Consider the following 19,558-nt stretch of genomic DNA (forward strand, 5'->3'; position numbering starts at 1 on the left):
GCGTCTGACTTTCGCTCAGGTCATGATCTCGCGGTTCGTGGGTTNTACATGCTCACCCCTTTGTACTTCTTTGCTTTCTGTATTCATTAATAAGTTCCAGCAAGATGTTGTGGGGTTAGGAAGGAGGAAAATATCTTGCTTTCAATATACTTGTGGCACCATCTTGTGGTGATTCTATAGTGTTACTATTTCAAGTTTACTTTCTGAAGTTCAAAACTGTCTGAGAGAAACACTTTTTTGAGGATGACTTTTCATTTTAAATATATAGGAGAGGCAGTGTGAAAAGCTTGACCTAGGAATTAAAAAATCCACCCACATATTTTAGTAGTTATAATACCTATCACAATGTCTTGGTCCTAGAAGCTGATTCTTGTATGTAAAATAGGAATGAAAAGAGATTAGAAGGGAGGGGGAAAATAGCTGAGGATCCTGGAGGCAACAAAGAGAGAAGCACCCAATACAGCAGCAAAGAAGAGGATACATTATACGACGCTCCAAACCACAATCTATTTTCTGATCTTGCTCTCCATTTTCACCTCCAAATTTTCCTGCCGCAAAATCACCTGGTTATATCATTCTTACTTTTCCTCTCCCAGCTCGCAAACTGTCCTCATCTTAAAATCTACTCAAAATCATTACAAAACTCTTGAAGCCAAATCAAAGATGCCACTTCTCATAAGAGGTAGAATCTATTCTTCCACCACTTGAGTCTGGACTGGTCTTGTGACTAGCTCTGACCAAAAGAACACAGCGGTTGCACCTTCTGCTCTTGCTGTTTTTTGAAGTGCTACTCTGTGACTCGGAATAATGAAGCCTAGTCTAAGTAACTGGAAAAGGAGTCTCCTGACAAGAATGCTCCAGGATACAGCCAGCACCACATGTGTGTGAGGTGATCATAGACCACCCAACTCAGCTGACGGCAGCTGCATGAGTGGCCTCCGTTGAGTCCAGCACAAGGACCACCTAGGTGAGACGAGCTCTAATCTTGGACCCAGAGAATCATGATTAAAATAAAGCATTGTTTAAAAAAAATATCTTAAGTCTTCTATTATCTCAGATTCTCTTGTGTCTCCTTCTGATTTTCTCACTTAGTTTCAGCCACATCTCAACTTTCTGGATATGACAAACTATTTCTTGGTTTAAGATTTTTAAAAAATGTTTTATTTATTTCTGAAAGAGAGAGAGAGAGAGCCAGCATGAGCAGGGGAGGGTCAGAGAGAGAGGGAGACACAGAACCTGAAGCAGGCTCCAGGCTCTGAGCTAGCCATCAGCACAGAGCTCGATGTGGGGCTCGAACCCGCAAATTGTGAGATCATGACCTGATCCGAAGTCAGATGCTTAACCGACTGAGCCACTCAGGCACCCCTCTTGGTTTAAGATTTTAAACATTGCCTTTACTCCCTTTGAATCAATGTTTCTCCACTCTCTTTGCTTGATTAACTCTTGTTTAATCTTAAAAGCTTAACCTGCAATGAGATTAGAAATTTGTTTAGAATTAATTGAGGGTGAGAAAGAAAATGGGCAGTTCAGTTAGTAGCAACCAGGAAAACCAAACATTAGATAACACAGAAGTAATCATAAATTCGTTTCATTTTTACTTTGTGAAGGATTTGTTGCAAAAAGTTAAAAGAGGTAATGCAGAGTGCTAGAAAGATCTTAGACTTTGAATCTTTGCATGACCTTTGGAAAGGCCTCCAAATCCTTCTAAGTTTCTTATCTATAACGTGAGGAGAGTCAGACTTGTGTTGCATTGTGAAAACTAACGTCATTATTTTAGACTTTCCATGATAACCCTTATCTCCAGTGCACCTCAAATCACATACGAAAGTGTCTCTCCTATGGCAGTTTAGCACAACCTTCATAAATTGGGCCGACCTTTCATCATTTTAAATATTATTTGTGCCAATGAGTGCCAACTGCAGGATTAGAAGTCACACCCTATGAAAGAATTCTTTCCCATTCCGAGGAAATATGGGTTCAAAAAAAACCTTAGAATACAATCAACTCTCATCCACCATAACCCATGGGGGCAATTCGATTCTCCATGACAGGTAATAAATGTTCCTTGAAAATACAAGGAGAATAAAATGTGAAGTTAACATTTATTACTCTATCTGGTGATTTACATACATCTGATTGGACAGGGTGGGTATCAGAATATCATGTATCCTTAACTGATATGCAGGGAAAGCCTCTCAGCAGCAATGGTGGCATATTCAGAGAGAGAATTTACAGCTTCTCTTTTCTGATTCAACTTCCACATTAGGTACACTGTCTGAGCAGTGTCAAACTGTCTAGTACAAACTAGACAGTTTCTGCCCAACCTAACTTATATTCATAGATGGAAAGCAATAATATCATGGTAAGGAATCAGGCCACAGAATTAGGCCAACCTATTCCAAATCCCAGCCTTGCCTTTTCTGGTTGCTACCTAACCTCTTCATTCTTTATTTGCATTGTATGTAATAATAATACCTTCCTCATAAATCTGTTGTGAGAATTTAAATAAGGTAATCTCCTTAGCACAATATGTGGCACAAGGTAAAGATTCATTCATCCACTTAACCACAGCCTCTGGGTCTACCTTCACTTTGTTTATGATGCTGTAGAATGTACAGAGTTGCTTATAAAGCTCCCAGTTAGAGGTAAGATTTGGTTGATAGGGTTGGGGGGCTATATCACTCTAATTTCAAGATACCATCTATTTCCATGGGTCAGTGGATGCAACAGGAGAAGACAAGGAACACAAGAAGGCCACCCTTCTCTTTCCTAATTTCTAATTATAGGTTTATCTAATACTAGAGGCTCCTTTTCTGGGTATAAATTCTCCTCAGTGGGTTAAATGGTATTCTCAACATATGATTTCACACCAGGAGCTTCTGCTGAGAATTTGTTAGAAATGCAAGTTCTCAGGTCCAATCCAGGCCTACTGAATCAGGAACTTCAAGGAGAGAGCCCAGCAATCTGCATTCTAACACATCCTTCAGGTGAGACTGATGCATGCTAAAATTTGAGAACCGCTGAATTAGACAATTAGTTCACACATCAACTGTTTTAAATTTTTACAGTTCAAATCCCCCTCAGAGAATTAGAGTGGTAAATGGCATAGGAATGGTGGGGAAATATCACAGCAAGAGGCACTGAGGATAAAGAATAGGTCCCAGCCTTTATATTTATAGCAGAGGGCAAGGTGAGCATCACTAGCCACCATACATAGAGAACAAATGTGGTCAGTTTTATCTGGATTTAGGAAGCTGTATGTGGGTTGTAGAAAATAATCTCTGCACAATCATGTGGTATCCTAGGGAAACAACACCAAGCTGAGAAGTCTGGATTAGATGGGGGTGGGGGGATGAGGGGGAGCAGGGGCTCCTGGTTGTTGTGAACCAGAATGGTATAGAAGAACTTAGGAAAACCCTGAATTCCAGCAGTTGTCCCTGATTTTTTATATGTGTTTGGGCAGCTGTTGTTTTCCTATGCTCCCATGGGACAAAGACTCTCCTGTTGTATCTACTTTCTACTTTGCCTGAGGCATCTTCCCTCTTTTTCATTTAATAATAAACTATTTCTAGTTTGTTCCTACATGCATTTACACTGCCATCACTTCTATTTGGAATGTTGCTTTTCCTTGAATAACCTGAAACTTATCTTTGAATATTCACCACAAATACCACCTTCTCTGGGAAGTTGTCCTTGGCCTCTGGAAAGTTAATCATTCCTTTCTTTGTGCCATCCATCTTAAATATGGATCTATAATCATTCTTAGCATATCATATTGTCATTCATTTATTTAGATATATATCTGGACACTTAGGAGAAAGAAACTGTGTTTTATTAATCTCTGTGGACAACTTGAAAATATTTAAAAAGCCAAACCCCCAAATCTGTGTTCATCATCATCTCTAATGATGCTATTAGAAGACTGGGAAATTTAGTAGTCACCTTTATTATGAGTTTTTAACTGAAATTTTATTGAGATGATTCAAGATTCACATGCAGTTGTATGAAAAATACAAGGGGTTCCCTTGAACTCATCCTAGCTTCCACTGAGGTTAAACATTTTGTAAACTTATAGAATAATGTCACAGTCTAGATGTTGACATGGATACCAACTACCAATCTTATTCAGATTTCCTCAGTTTTACTTGTATTCATTTGTGAATATGTTTATCACCTGTGTAGGTTCACATAACCACCACCACAGAATCCCTTATAATCCCTCTTTCATAATCACACCCACTTACCTCCTGAAATCGGTCCCCATGTCTAACCCCACTAATTTGTTCTCCATTCCTAAAACTTGGTCATTTAAAAAAATTTGCACAATGGAATCATACAGTATGTAACCTTATGGGATTGACTTTTTTTCACTCTGCATAATTCCCTAGAGCTTCATCCAAGTTGTTGTGTATATCAGTAGTTTATTCCTTTTTATGATAGAGTAGTATTCCAAGTAATGATGTACTACAATTTAACATTTCAGCCTCAAAAGATATCCACACCAAATCCTGGAAATCTGGGAACATTACCTTATTTGAAAAAAGGATCTTTGCAGATATAAGTTAAGGATTTTGAGATGAGAAAATCTTGAATTCTTCGGTGGCTCCTAAATCCAACCACAAGTGTTCTTATAAGAGAGAAGTAGGTGGAAACTGGAAACAGACCAAAGAGGAGAGGACACAGACACAGAGGAGAAGATGATGTAGCGACAAGCCCAGGCAGATTAGAGTCATGTAGCGACAAGCCCAGGACTGCCCAGAGAGTCTCTAGAGGGTGGAGAATATAGGGAATGGATTCTCTGTAGTGCCCCTGAAGATTAATGCAGCCCTGCCAAAGTTCAGACTTTTAGACCCCAGAATTTTGAGGGAATACCTTCTATTGTTTTAGAACAAATTTGTAGTTATTTGTTATAGACACCTCAGGAAACTAATAGAGTTGCTTATAGTTTTTGGCTATTATAAATAATGCTACTCTAAACATTCATATATAGGTTTTTGTGGGAATATGTTTTCAGTTCCCTGGAATAAATTTCTAAGATTACAATTGCTGGGTTGAATAGTAAGTGTATGTTTAGTTTTATAAGAAACTTCCCAACTATTTTCTGGAATGGCTGTATCATTTTACATTTCCATTAGCACTGTATGAGTAATCCATTTTCTCCTCTTCCTTGCCAACATTGGTATTTTCACTATTTCTTGCTTTAGTCATTCTCATAGATATATATTAAATCTCTTTGTCATTTTATACTGCATTTCCCCAATGACTTATGATATTGAACATCTTTTAATCTGTATATCCTCTTCAGTGAAATTTCTCTTCTGATCTTTTGCCTATTTCATAATTGATTGTTTAAATTTTTTACTGTTGAGCTTTGAGAGCTCTTCATATATTCTAGATATTAATCCTATGTTGAATATATGGCTTACAAATATTCTCTACCATCTGTAGCTTATATCTTCATTCTCTTCACATGGTTTACAAAGCAAAAGTTTTTAATTTTGTATGAAGTACAATTGATCCATTTTTCTCTTACAGATCCTGTTCTTGGTGCTAAGTCATAATTCTTTGCCTAGCCTTAGATCACAGGTATTTTATTCTATTTTTTTCCCTTTAAAGTTTTTGTATTTTTATGTTTTACATGCAAATCTGTGGCACTCTGTGGTTTAATTTTTGTATATGGAATAACTTTGGGTGAAATTTCTTTCCTTTTATTTTCCCCCCATCTATGGATGTCCAATTGCTCCAGCAACATTTGTGGAAAAGGCTATCTTTCCTCCATTAAAATGCCCTTGTGTCTCTGTCAAAAATCAATTGAGCATATGTGTGTAATCCATTTCCAGGTTCTGTAGCTCTTTTCATTGATCTTTGTGCCTATACCTCTGTTAAAATCACAACATCTTGATCACTTTAGCTATAGAGTAAGACTTGATATTGGGTACAGATTTTTCCTGTTCTATTTTTCTTTGTCAAGATTTAGCTATTCTAGAACTTGAGTTCTTCCATATAATTTTAGAATAAGTTTGTTTATGTTTACAAAACCCCTTGCTGGGGGGTTTGATAGGAATTGTGTAAACCCTATGGGTTAATTTAGGGAGAGTTGATATCTTAACTGTGCTCAGTTTTCCAATCCCTGAATATGGTATGTTCCTCCATTTACTTAGGTCTTCACATCTTTTCTCAATATTTTGTAATTTGCAGCATATAGATCCTTTATATTTTTAAACTGTATATATAAGTATTTTGTTTTATTATATGTGAATATATTGTTTTAAAATTTCAGTTTCCATGTTTATTTTCAGTACATAAATATGCAATTGATTTTTTGTGTTGATTCTCTATCCTGAAATCCTGCTAAACTCACTTAATAGTTTTAGGAATTCTTTCATAGACTCTTTAGAATTGATACATAGACCGTAATGTCATCTGAAATGAGACAGCCTTATTTCTTCCTTTCCAATTTGTACACCTTTTATTTATTTTTGCCTTATTATGGTGACTAGAATTTCCAGTACTATGTTGAACGAGAGGAGAATGGACACCCTTATCTTGCTCTTTTTTAATTTTATTAATTTTTAAAATTTAATTCTGCTATAGTTAACAAATATAATATATATATATAATATATAGTATAACAATTATATTAGTTTCAGATGTAAAATATATTAATTCAGCAATTCTATACATTGCTCAGCGCTCATCATGATAAGTATACTCTTTAATCCCTGTTAATACTCACCTCTTTCACCTATCTCTTCCCCACCTCTCTATTAACTATCAGTTTGTTCTCTATAGTTAAGTATCTGTCATGTGGTTTGTCTCTCTCCCTTTTTTCTTTGTTTTGTTTCTTAAATTCCACATTTGAGTGAAATCATCATACTTGTAATTCTGACTTATTTTACTTAGCATTATATTCTCTAGCTCCATCCATGTTATTACAAATGGCAAGATTTCCTTCTTTTTATGGCTGAATAATATTCCCATGGTACCACATCCTCTTTAGCTGTTCATCTATCAATGGACACGCGAGCTGTTTCCATAATATGGCTATTGTAAATAATGTTGCAATAAACATGGGGGTGCATATATCCTTTCAACTTAGTGTTTTTGTATTGTTTGGGTAAATACCTAATAGAAGGATTACTGGATCATATAGGGTAGTTAAACTTTTGACTTTGTGAAGAAACTACATATTGTTTTCCACAGTGGTTGCACGCATTTGCCTTCCCTTCAACAGTTCAAAAGGGTTCCTTTTTCTCAATATTCATACAAACATTTGTAATTTCTTGTGTTTTTTATTTTAGCCATTCTGACAGGTGTGTAGTGATATCTCATTGTAGTTTTGATTTGCATTTCCCTGATAATGAGTGATGCTGAGCATCTTTTAATGTGTCTGTTGGCCATCTGTAGGTCTTCTCTGGAGAAATGTCTGTTCATGTCTTCTGCCCATTTTGTAATTAATTGGGTTGGTTTTTTTGGGTGTTGAGTTCTATAAGTTCTTTATATATTTGGATTCTAACCCTTATCAGATATGTCATTTGCAAATATCTTCTACCATTCAGTAGGTTGTCTTTTCGTTTTGCTGATTGTTTCTTCCATTGTGCAGAAGCTTTTTATTTTGATGAAATTCCAATAGTTTATTTTTGTTTTTATTTCCCTTGTCTTAGAAGACATATCTAGAAAAATGTTGCTATGGCTGATGTCAGAGACATTACTGCCTGTACTCCCTTCTAGTATTTTTATGGTTTCAGGTCTCACATTTATATATTTAATTGATTTTGAGTTTATTTTTGTGTATGATGTAAGAAAGTGGTCCAGTTTCGGTCTACTGCATATTGTCCAATTTTCCCAACATCATTTATTAAAGATATTACTGTCCTTTTCCCATTGCATATTCCTGCTTCTTCTGTTGGAAATTAATTGAACATATAGTGATGGGTTTGTTTCTGAGCTTTCTATCTTGTTCCATTGATCTATGCATTTATTTTTGTGTCAGTACCATACTGTTTTCATTACTACAGTTTTGTAATGTAATTTGAAATCTGGAATTGTGATACCTCCAGTTTCATTTTTCTTTCTCAAAATTGTTTTGGCTACTCAGGGTCTTTTGTGATTCCAAACAAATTTTCAGATTATTTGTTTTAGTGCTGTGAAAACTGTTGTTGGTATTTTGATAGTGATGACATTAAAGATATACATTGCTTTGGGCAATATAAGACATTTTAACAATATTTGTTCTTCCTATCCATGAGCATGGCATATCTTTCCATTTGTTTTTGTCATCTTGAATTTCTTTCATTAGTGTTACACAGTTTTCAGAGTACAGACCTTTTATCTTCTTGGTTAAGTTTATTTCTAGGTATTTTATTATTTTGTTTCATAGTAAATGGAATTGCTTTCTTAATTTCTCTTTCTGTGGCTTCATTATTAGTGCATAGAAATGCGAGGGATTTCTGTACATTAATTTTGTACTCTGTGACCTTCCTGAATCCATTTATCAGTTCTAGTAGTTTTTATACATTTAAATATATAAACTGAGTTAAGTCTTTAAGATTTTCTCATGTGCAAATAGTGAAAGTTTTATTTCTTCCTTACCTACTTGGATGCTTTTTATTTCTTTCTCTTGTTTGACCACTGTGGCTAAGACTTACAGTACCATGTTGAATAAAAGTGGTAAGAGTGAACATCCTTGTTTTGTTCCTGTTCTTCGGAAGAAAGCTCTCAGTTTTTATCAGCTGAGGGTTTTTCATATATGCCCTCTATTATGCTGAGGTATGTGCTCTCTAAACCTAGTTAATTGAGGGGTTTTATTATGAATGAATGTTGTACACTGTCAAATGCTTTTTCTACTTTTACTAAAATAATCATATAATTCTTATACTTTCTCTTTTGATGTGATGTATCACATTGATTGACTTGCAAATATTGAACCAGTCTTGCAATCCAGGAACAAATCCTACTTGATCATGGTGAATGATTTTTTTAATATATTGTTGGATTCATTTTGCTAACATTTTGTTGAGGATTTTTGCGTCTATGTTCATCAGAGATATTGGCCTGTAGCTCTGTCTTTTTTTTTAGTGTTGTTATCTAGTTTTGGAATCAGGGTAATGCAGGTCTCATAGAATGAATTTGAAAGTTTTCCTTCCTCTTCTATTTTTTGGAATAGTTTGAGAAGAATCAGTATTAACTCTTCTTTAAATGTTTGGTAGAATTCACCTGTGAAGCCAACTGGTCCTGGACCTTTGCTTGTTGGGGGCTTTTTGATTACTGATTCAATTTAATTACTGGTAATTTGCCTGTTCAAATGTTCTATCTCTTCCTGATTTGATTTGGGGAGGTTGTAAGTTTCTAGGGATTTATCTAGTTCTTCTAAGTTGCCCACCCTTATCTTGCTCTTGATCTTAGGGTAAAGCATTCAGTCTTTCTCCATTAAGTAAGATGCTAGCTATACGTTTTTTGTAGTGCTCTTTTATTAAACTGAGGCAATTTCCCTCTATTCCTAACTTGCTGAGAGTTTTTATCATAAACGAATGTTGAGTTTTCTCAAATTCTTTTACTTCATCAATTGCTGTGTTCATGTGATCTTTCTTCTTTAGCTGTTGATATGATGTTTTATATTACTGATTTTCAAATTGTTGAACCAGTCTTACAAATCTGGTCATTGTGTAAAATTCTTTTTATACATTACTGGGTTAAGTGTGTTTATATTTTATTGAGAACTTGAGTCTGAGTTCATGAGAGATTAGTCTGTAGCTTTTTAAAATATATATATATTGTCTTTGTCTGATTTTGGTATCAGGGTAATAATAACCTCATAAAATAAGTTAGAGAGTCTTTCTCCCTTTCTATTTCCTGGAAGAAATGTATAAAATTTATATTCTTTAAACCTTTGTTTTAAGTTTATTTCTTTATTTTGAGAGAGAGAGAGAGAGAGAGAGTGAGTGAGAGGGAAAGACAGACAGAGACAGAGAAAGAATTCCAAGCAGGCTACACACTGCCAGCAGTGCCTGATATGGGGCTCGAACTCATGAACTGTGAGATCATGTCCTGAGCCAAAATTAGGCTTAAATGACTGAGCCACCCAGGTGCCCCGAAGTTGGTGTTCTTTAAATGCTTGGCACAATTCTCTAGTAAAATCCTGTAATTTCTAGTAAGAGTTAGAAATTTCTTTTTTGGCGGAGCTTTATTATGCATTCTTCTAACTTATCAAATTTCTGAACATCAGATTGTAGTATTTTCATATTACTTTTTTAATTGCTACAAGTTCTGTAGTAATATAACCTATATCATTTGTGTCTTCTTTCTTTCTAATCTTTGTCAGTATTACTTGGGGCTTATAAGTTTCATTGATTTTTTTCCCCCAGAGAAACAGTTTTTTGTTTCATTGGTTTTTCTCTATTGTTTTTCTATTTTCAACTTCAGATATCTCTGCAGTTGAACTTTATTATTTTTTTCCTTCTGCTTCTTTTAGGTTTATTTTTTCTCTTCTTTTCTAGCTTCTTAATGCGGAGGCTTATTTATTGAAGACCTTTTCTCATTTCAAATATAAGCAATTAATGCTATAAATTTTCTTCTGAGCAGTGTTTTAGTTACTTGCCACATAATTTGATATGTCATTTTTCCACTTTCATATATTCTATTTTTTTAAATTTCCTATGAGCTTTATTCTTTGATTCATGGATTATTTAAGAGATAAGTTATTTTCCTGTTGGTTTTCTATAAATTTCTAGTTTAATTTCATTATGGTCAGAGATGTATTGTAATCATATTGTGTATGACTATAATTTCTTTAAATGTGTTAAAGTTTGTCTTATGGCCTAGAATATGGTATCACAGTGAATGTTCCATGGGCACTTGAAAAAAATACGTGTTCTACTGTTGATGGATGGAGTTCTAAATAAATTAGTTAAATCCTGATGCTTTATGATATTTTTCTGACATTCTTTATCCTTGATGATATTTTGGTCTAGTAATTCTATCTACTGTTGGGAGAGAATTGAAGTCTTCAACCATAACTGGTACATGAACATTTAGAATCATCATGTCTTCCTGGCGGATTGAACCTTTTATCATAATGCAATATTTTTCTTTGTCTCTAATAATATTCTTTGTTCTGAAGTCTATCTTATCATAAATTAATATAGATGTTTATGCTTTTTATTTTTATTACTGTTTGCATGACATATTCTTTTCTATATTTTTACCTTCAACCTATCTATATCATTGTACAGTGAGTTTCTTGTTGGTAGCATATAACTGGGTAATTTTTTCAATCTTCTCTGGAAATCTCTATCTTTTGCTTATATTTGGACTACTTACATATAAGGTAATTGTTAATATGTTATTCAGTGTGCCATTTATTATTTGTTTCCTGTTTGTTTCCTCTGGTTCTCATTTCTATGTTTATCTTTTCTTGTTCTGTGAGTTACTTGAAAGTTTTTGTAGTACTCCATCATGATTTATTTATATTCTTTTTAATTGTATCTCTTTGTAAAGCTTTCGGAGTAGTTGTTGTAGATATTACAATATACATACTTATCACAGTCTCTTGGCATCTGCATTTAAATACTTCAAAAGAAATACAGATATCTTACTTACATTTGGGTCCCTTAAACTTCTCTATTTTTAAATAGCATTGAGTATCAAATGAGTTATAATTTTGTTTTAATCATCAAATATGATTTATACAACTTTGGAAAATGACAGTGTGAGGATTAATTTTATGTGTCAAACCCTGTCTGGGCCATGTGGTGTCCAGATATTTAGTTAAATGCTATTCTGGTGTTTCTGCGAATTTTGGATTGGTCTCTCATGTAAATATATAAATTGAGTAAAGCAGATTGTTCCTAATGTGAGCAGGCTTCATCCAGTCAGTTTTAGGCCTGAATGGAACAAAAGTTGATCCTTTCCAGAGTAAGATGGAATGCTTCCTGCCTGACTGCCTTTGACCTGGGACATAGTTTTTTTCCTGCCTTCAGACTTAAACATTGTCTCTTCCTGGGCCTAATCCAGGCTGCAGGATAAACTGCATCCCTGCTCTTCTCAGATGCCCCTCTGTGGTTCCCAGGCTCACTCAGGAGCCTCTGTGCTCACTAAGCTCACAGGAAATCAGAAGAATGCCTCAGTTCTATTTGCCTACCCTTGCTTGGGGCCAGAAATAACACTGTCTTACTGTCTCTCTAGACCCTCTGAGGGATCTGAGGGATCAAAGCATGTAACCACTTTGTCTGGAACCAAGACTAATCTGTGGTTTCTGTTATTTCCACCTACCCCTTGGTACTGATGGGTAAAGGAGTAAGGATCCTTCCCATGTAGACTTAAGTTATCTAAGCTCTCTTTGCATTACCTATTTCTCCCTTCTGCAGCCAGAGTGTTCTTACAATATTTGACCAGGGATGGCGCTGGGAAAAGGATCTTGCTACTACTCATAATGATTTCCTTGCTCAGGAAAAAAACTACATTGGTACATTTACACCCACACACAAACACACATATGAATGGTTTTAGCTGTGCTGTAAGAGTCTTCCTGTTCTTCCAGAAGCTGAGATTTAAAGGTTTTGAATTCTAAGTTTAGTGAAAGAACTGCCAGTGGTTAGGGGTTAGTCACTTCTTATCCAGAGAAATGGCTTAAGTTTCAACAACCACCCTATGGACCCCACACTCACCCCTCCCTACCCCTATACTATAATGAGGCTGACAGAGAGAAGAAAGTTACTGCTGAAATGGACAGGTCTTTGGAAAGCTACCTCTACTATAAAATCTTTTCTCTTTTGTAGGAAAAATGAGCTACCACTTTTCTCTGTGTACCAGTTTGTTAGGGTTGCTGTAACAAAAGCATCACAGACTGGGTGGCCTAATAGTAGAGATACATCATCTCACAGTCCTGGAGGCTGGCAGTCCAGAATTAAGGTGTGACAGTGTTGGTTCCTTCTGGAGACTGAGAAAAGGACTGATTTCAGACCTCTCTCCTTGATTTGTAAATGGCTGTCTTCTCCCTGTGTCTCTTTACATCATTTCTTTCTGTGTGTCTGTTAGTCCAAATTTCCTCTTTTTACAAGGATATCTGTCATATTGAATTAGGTTCAACCTAACCCTAAAAACTTCATTTTAACTTAATTTACTTTACAAAGTCCCAATCTTACAAATCCTGAAGTGCTGAGGATTAGGATTCCAAAACTCAGCCCACAACACTCCCCAAAGTGAAGCAATGGGCAAAAAGAGACAGTGACACTTTGTTCCTTGACTATGTTTCTACTTTGTCAGTGGACTTCCAAGTCTCCCCTGTGCTACCTGAACAGGCAAGAAAAATGTGAGGTCCCCCACACCCCACTCCATTTCTACCTGCCCATGCCCCAGCAGCTCCAGGTTTTGAAGAGGAATATTAGTTGTCAGATGTATTTTGCACATTCTCTCAAGCCCTAAGAGTTGATAAGTACCTAGATAAGAAGAGAGGATACACTCTTACCAGACTGCCACAATGTGGGAGATTAAAGCATGCACAATTGAGGAAGGGAGTCTTTTGCTACAACGTGGGGGTAAGGTGAGAGCTGCAACTAAATTTCAGGGATTCCCAATGCCTAAGGGATACTTTGGGGGAGTTCCTCATCCACAGGGCCTGTTAGTAGTACTTGTGACCCACAGACACAACCAGAATAGCAATCCCCTACCAAGAAGAGCATTGCAACCTTGTCAAAGCTCTTAGGTAAGGCCACCTCCACTCCTCCATCCCTCCCGGGCAGAAGGGCAGGCCAAAGCAGGGGAGACTGGAGGCCAGCCATGTCCCATCCTCCACTCTAAACTCCAGGGTCTATCTAGTCAAATCTTAATCTGACTCTGACATAGATGTTTTTTATAAATAGAGCTGAATCATTCAAGTCAGAATCCCACTGAATATACAAAAGTGAGAAGTTATGGGCTGAGAAAGTGTTAAGGGAACTGCTATCCAGCAAGAAACAGACATTTGATAGATCAAAACTAAAGAAAGTGACTGGAAAAAATAAAACCATGACAGGCTTGTTCCTCAGTGAGTTGAGACTCTAAATAGTAGAGAAGTGTGCAGGCACATACAGCACTAAGGCATAGTCCACTTTAGTGCCTGCTGTTTCACTTATCATGAGCTTGTGGACAGATTCTCCTGTCCTTAAGTATTCTTCAAAAATATAATTTCTTAATGTTTATGGATTTATTTTGAGAGAGAGTGAGGGTGAGATCAGGGGAGGGGCAGAGAGAGAGGGAGAGAGAGAATCCCAAGCAGGATCCGCACTGCCAATGTAGAGCCTGATATGGGGCTTGAACTCATGAACCATGAAATCATGATCTGAGCTGAAACCGAGTCAGATGCTTAACTGACTGAGCCACCCAGGTGGCCCCCAAATACAATTTTTAATGCCTATAGTTTCTACTATTCATCTTATAAACATACCATAATGTATGTAACCTTTCTTCTATTGGATATTCAGGATACACCTAATATTTTGGAATCATAAATCATGTCATAATAATCTTCATACACACATCTATGTTTAATTTCTATTTGAAAGAGAAAAAGACATTGTTATACCTACTATTTTTTTCAAATGGGAGTATTAATGTTAACCACTTCCAGATATTAACTGGCTTGCCTTCGTCATATGCTAAACCCATCTTCTGACAATGGTTAATTGACTATGTTATCTGTACATGAAAATTGTCCTTTATATCTATGTAAAACTTGAAAAGCTGACTCATTTTCTTACCCATTTTCCCATATTCTAATACTGTTTTATATTAGATGATGAACTATATTTTACTTATAGAATATATCCATAATATTCTGTGTACCTTTTAGCTAAATTTATTTATGTCATCTAATTTCATTAGCATGGAGAAACTCATGAGTTGGAGCTTTACATGTATAATTTCAAAACCCATCAAAGTGAGACAGTATGGCATGATAGTAACCTTTGTGACCACAAATATATCAAACACACAGGTTTGAAATTAACCTGAGTATTACTGCATCCCAGAAAACAGCAACAAAGTAGTGACAAAGAATAACGGCTTCACTATTAATTAATGAAATATGGTTGGAACTCTGGATCTTCCATTTCCATGCCAAATTATTTCCTTTCTCTGTGCTCTATTCCTAGTCTGAAAATTGGGGATAATCGTAGTAACAACTTCAAGGTTGATGAAAAGATTAAAGGAGAAAATTCCTATAAATGACCAGAAAATGTCCCATAAAATATGATCAGTTAATGTTAGCTATTATTATCATGAATTAAAAGTCACAGGTTAATCTCAATCTAGGTATAGATATCTGGGCTCTAACAGACCTAATTCAAATCTTTACTCAGGGCTATTTGCTCTCTGACTCAGATATAAGACTAAATAAATCAATTTTTAACCTGACATCAACTCTATTTCAATATGCAAATACAGATACAGTAATGCATCTGTTAATATTTATATTATCATCATAACAAATAAAGACGAAATGGAAATGTAATTTTTCACTATTATAATGAATGTGTATCTTATAACCTCAAAGTTCCTTTAAGTTCTTTCACAGCACGCTAAGTATTGACTGGGGAAAAGAATTTAATGAAATTAAAGAAGTAAGTAAGTGCTAAGAAGTAAGAAGGAGTTAGATTTAGCTTGAAATATAAAAATTATGTCTTGATAGCACACACACAACTTTCAGTGGAGCCTAATATGGACCATGGCATAACTTCGCAAAATAAGAAACTATGTAACAGCACCAAGTGAAATTCCAACCAATGGCTGCTCTGCGTCATCACATATTATGCAGGATGAATGAAGAGTTTGCTAGAGTGGAGTTTAGAGCTCTTCTACCATGTTTATAAGGAAGTTTATCTTGACCTCCCACATAAATCTGGGTAGTACACCCCCTTTTTGTAGAGATCTTCACCATGGATAACAGTAAATTTCACATTTTCTTTAGCTGTGTCCTAGTGAAGATATCCAATGACCAGGAATGTGGAGGAGGAAGGGCTGCCTAAGATAAAGGATTTGAAATAACGTTTCTCAAATTCAGAGTGTGGGAAATGTGAAAATTCCTAAGCTTCTGCCTCTACCCAGCCTACAGGACAGAGTGAGAGGTGAGAGATAAGGCAGGAAGGTGCTTGCAGTAGGCCAGAGCACAGAGGTAAGCCTTGTTGGCTTTGGCAATGCCTGTTCCTATTGTTAGAACACCACTGGCTGCTGCTGCCAACTCCCTAAAAGAATATAACATGTCTAACACTCAAGATTAATGCTCCTTTTCTGCACCATGGGATGTTATAAATAAAGCTGTAGCTTTTTATGTACTATCAAGTAGTACACTACCCTATAGAAAGCAGATGAAGGAAACCTAAGAAAGCCTAATTTTGCAGAGAGGGGGAAAAAACTGACATCATCGGTCTATTTTAAACACATTTCAAAATACATTAGGAAATGTTCACACTCTATGGGAATAAGGACCAAGTCTACAATCACAAAGTGTGTGTGTGTGCAATGTTTGTATCTAATATGTATGAATTTTTTATACACACACACACACACACACACACACACACACTCACTCACTCTAGAGAACTAACAAACAGCTCTTGGAATTACCTGTGGGGAAAAGAATACATATTATTGTAGTGGTAGTTTCATGGTGAAAGAGGTTCTAAATCCTTCACTTTCTAGAACAGCGGCATCTCTCCAAGTAGCACATGGAGCCCTGGAACTTTCCACCTACCTGCGCTGGTGTTGGTGCTGGGGCTGGCCAGCAGCTGCCCAGAGCCCAGGGCTGGTGGTGGGGGCTGCCCATCACTTAGCTGCTTGACTCGTTTGCGGTGGGATTTACCGTTGTAATGGACCTGTGCCTGGGCTGCGGAGTTCAGCTGGATGTTGCATACCTCACAGAAGGAGAACAGAATTTTCTTTTTCTCTTTACTCAGCTGATCCTCAGGCCTGTCATTCTTTATTCCCTTTTCTTCAAAGCCCCGTAGAAAAGTTGCCATATTCATAATACCATCTTCAGGGTAGTTGTTAGGGCTTAATGAGTACTTCATACCTGAAATTTAAAAAAGTACAAATGCTTGCAAAATATATGCTTTATGATTTTCTAATATGATTACAATGAATTTTCATGATATGGCTTAAGCTAAAAGTCTCCCAGCTACTCAACAGATACTCTTTGAAAATCATCACAGCTACCTAATTGAACAAATACGGTCTTTGAACATTTTTCTTCTGTCTGTAGTGCTTCTTACTTCATTCCTGACCAACCCTCCTTCCATCTCCCAATTCTATTGCCCTTTTAAATCCTGCCCACCCCTTAGATCTTAGCTGGAAGACTACCGTCTCCAGGCAACCCATCTGATCCTGGTTTTCAGCTCATATAGTACTATGTGACTGCCTTTCCGAGCATCTATGATCCTATGCATTTCATACGTAGTTGTGCAATTTAATCTTTGTGTTTCTCTGATAGACTATTACCCCTATGAGGGCAATAACTTCATTTCTGGATGTCCTCTAGGCATAGAACTATACTTTTTACATAATAGGCATCTAAATACCTTTTGAAGGAAAGAATAAATGTTATTGACCCAGAATTGTGAAAAGGGGTATGTATGTACAGACACAAAGGTATATATAATACATGCACACCTGCCAACAGTCACGTACCCTAACCAGGGGAGGAGGTGGAAACAAAGATTAAAACACAGTATATGTTCAACTTACATTAGTTTGTGTTCCAAAAGCCTCTTTATAAGTCAGCCAATGGGAATTTGAACATGCTTTCTTATAGTTGTAGTGAAACAAACTGTATTTAGGTTTCCAGGTTAGCCCATAAATATCAATTTAATTTTTGATGAGGTTGAAATGCAGAACATCTGAAATAAAAAATAAAAGAAATACAATAAATGGCAAACTAGAAAAAGAGGAGAGCAGACTAAGATACAATTTTAAAGTGCTGATTTTTTTCCTTCATTTAGTTAGAGAAGGGCATACTGATAGATTATAACTTAAATGAAGGTTTTAAAGGAGACTTTTCAGTACTTCAAGGACCTTGGGGGATGATGATGGCCTTGGCTTTTTATTTCTGACACGTCTGGTCACCAAATGTATGGAGGTTTTTCCCCAAGCCAAGCAATTCTCCATAACACCAGCTCGGTGTCCTTCAGTATAACTCAATTTTGATACCATATACCCAGAGATAGATAGCATCAGATCCCATAAATTAAGGGTTCAGTCCCACAAGATGCCTCCACAACACACACACACACACACACACACACACACACACACCAGATTGGCTGAAGAGTCCTTTGCCATGAGGGATGAATACTTCAAATAAAGAAAGGATCATGGTTTATGAGGGACTTTTGTTTGTGGGAATAACTCAAGAGATGGAATGACATTGGCTTTGAGTCATTCTGTTGATCCATGTTGACTTAAAGCTGTATGAAAAGGATCAACTACAGACTATTCCATATTTGGAGTGTTTACCTATTAAATGTTTAAAATTTAGAAAATGAATTATAGCACAGGGTATGACCATAAAGATAGAGGTTGCTTCTATGTATACAGTGTGCCAAAAAAAAACCCACCTTATTTATACCCCTACCCCCTATTACAGAGTGCCATTATGTATTATGCCATAGACTAAATCCTAATCTTCAATGAGTTGTCAGAAAATTACTAATTTCAATATGTAAAAACTGCTTGTCCCATAAATATTTTATCCAGATGCCACCATTTTAAGGAAGTCCATTTCACAAAATTTATTATAAAATTTATTCAAATTATATATAAATCATGTTTAAGCAATTTCCATAGTTAAGTTGCAGAAAATAATTCAGTTATAACTAAAATGTGATTTAACCCATATACATCAATATTTTTGCTTTTATCCCCTAAAGCCAATATATTATGGTATCACAAAGCCATTTTTCTCATAAAACTTTAGAAAACATCAGTGCCACATAAAAGTTATGTTCAACAGATTACCTTCTGTTCTCTCAAAATATTTAAATTTACAAATTTAAATTACAATTAAAGTAATTGATAAAACAGACAAATAACTTTAAAAGAAGCTCTTTATTAACGTATTATGCCCTATCTGGAAAACCAATCCATTGTAAAACATAAGTAAAACTAAACAATTTTTAACCCTGCAAGGATAGGTCAGATACCAACTCACTGAATCACTGAAATCTAAGTGCTGCATTTCAATTCAAGCAACCAAAATCCTTGACTCAGCTGAGGACTGATGACACTTTTATCTGAAAATTTAACTCAACTTGGAGGTGGCTGGCTTTGCCTATGTTGCTAATTAACACATGATGCTTCACAGAAATAGGACATAAATCAAAGTAGTCCATTTTAAGTTTGAAATCTAAAAAATGACTTTGTATTATCTTATAAAAGATAAATCCTGCTTAGCTGTGATTTTCTGATTGCCATTTGTCTTAGAAATATATTATGCTTTAGAGTTATTTAAATATACATATTTTAACTAGCAAAAAAACTATTAAAATGAAATGAATGGCTACATTAGAATTCTCCTGTAAACCTCTTCAGA

The 19,558-nt window shown here is 35.9% G+C and overlaps 1 protein-coding gene across 1 annotated transcript in view; it reads right to left on the minus strand.

The window, feature by feature from the left end:
• Window positions 1–17,822, minus strand: part of ZNF385B (zinc finger protein 385B) — a 326,144-nt gene extending 308,322 nt beyond the window's left edge. The window contains exons 1-2 of the mRNA XM_077776342.1: window positions 17,716–17,822; window positions 16,727–17,044 (exon numbers count right to left, since the gene is read on the minus strand). Of these exons, the coding sequence (XP_077632468.1) occupies window positions 16,727–17,042 (316 nt within the window). The 5' untranslated portion in view covers window positions 17,043–17,044; window positions 17,716–17,822. The remainder of the gene's footprint in view (window positions 1–16,726; window positions 17,045–17,715) is intronic.
• Window positions 17,823–19,558: the final 1,736 nt, after the last annotated feature.

The sequence above is a fragment of the Crocuta crocuta genome, unplaced genomic scaffold (genome assembly GCF_008692635.1).
Source record: "Crocuta crocuta isolate KB4526 unplaced genomic scaffold, BGI_CrCroc_1.0 scaffold17, whole genome shotgun sequence".
NCBI classification, from domain to species: Eukaryota; Metazoa; Chordata; class Mammalia; order Carnivora; family Hyaenidae; genus Crocuta; species Crocuta crocuta.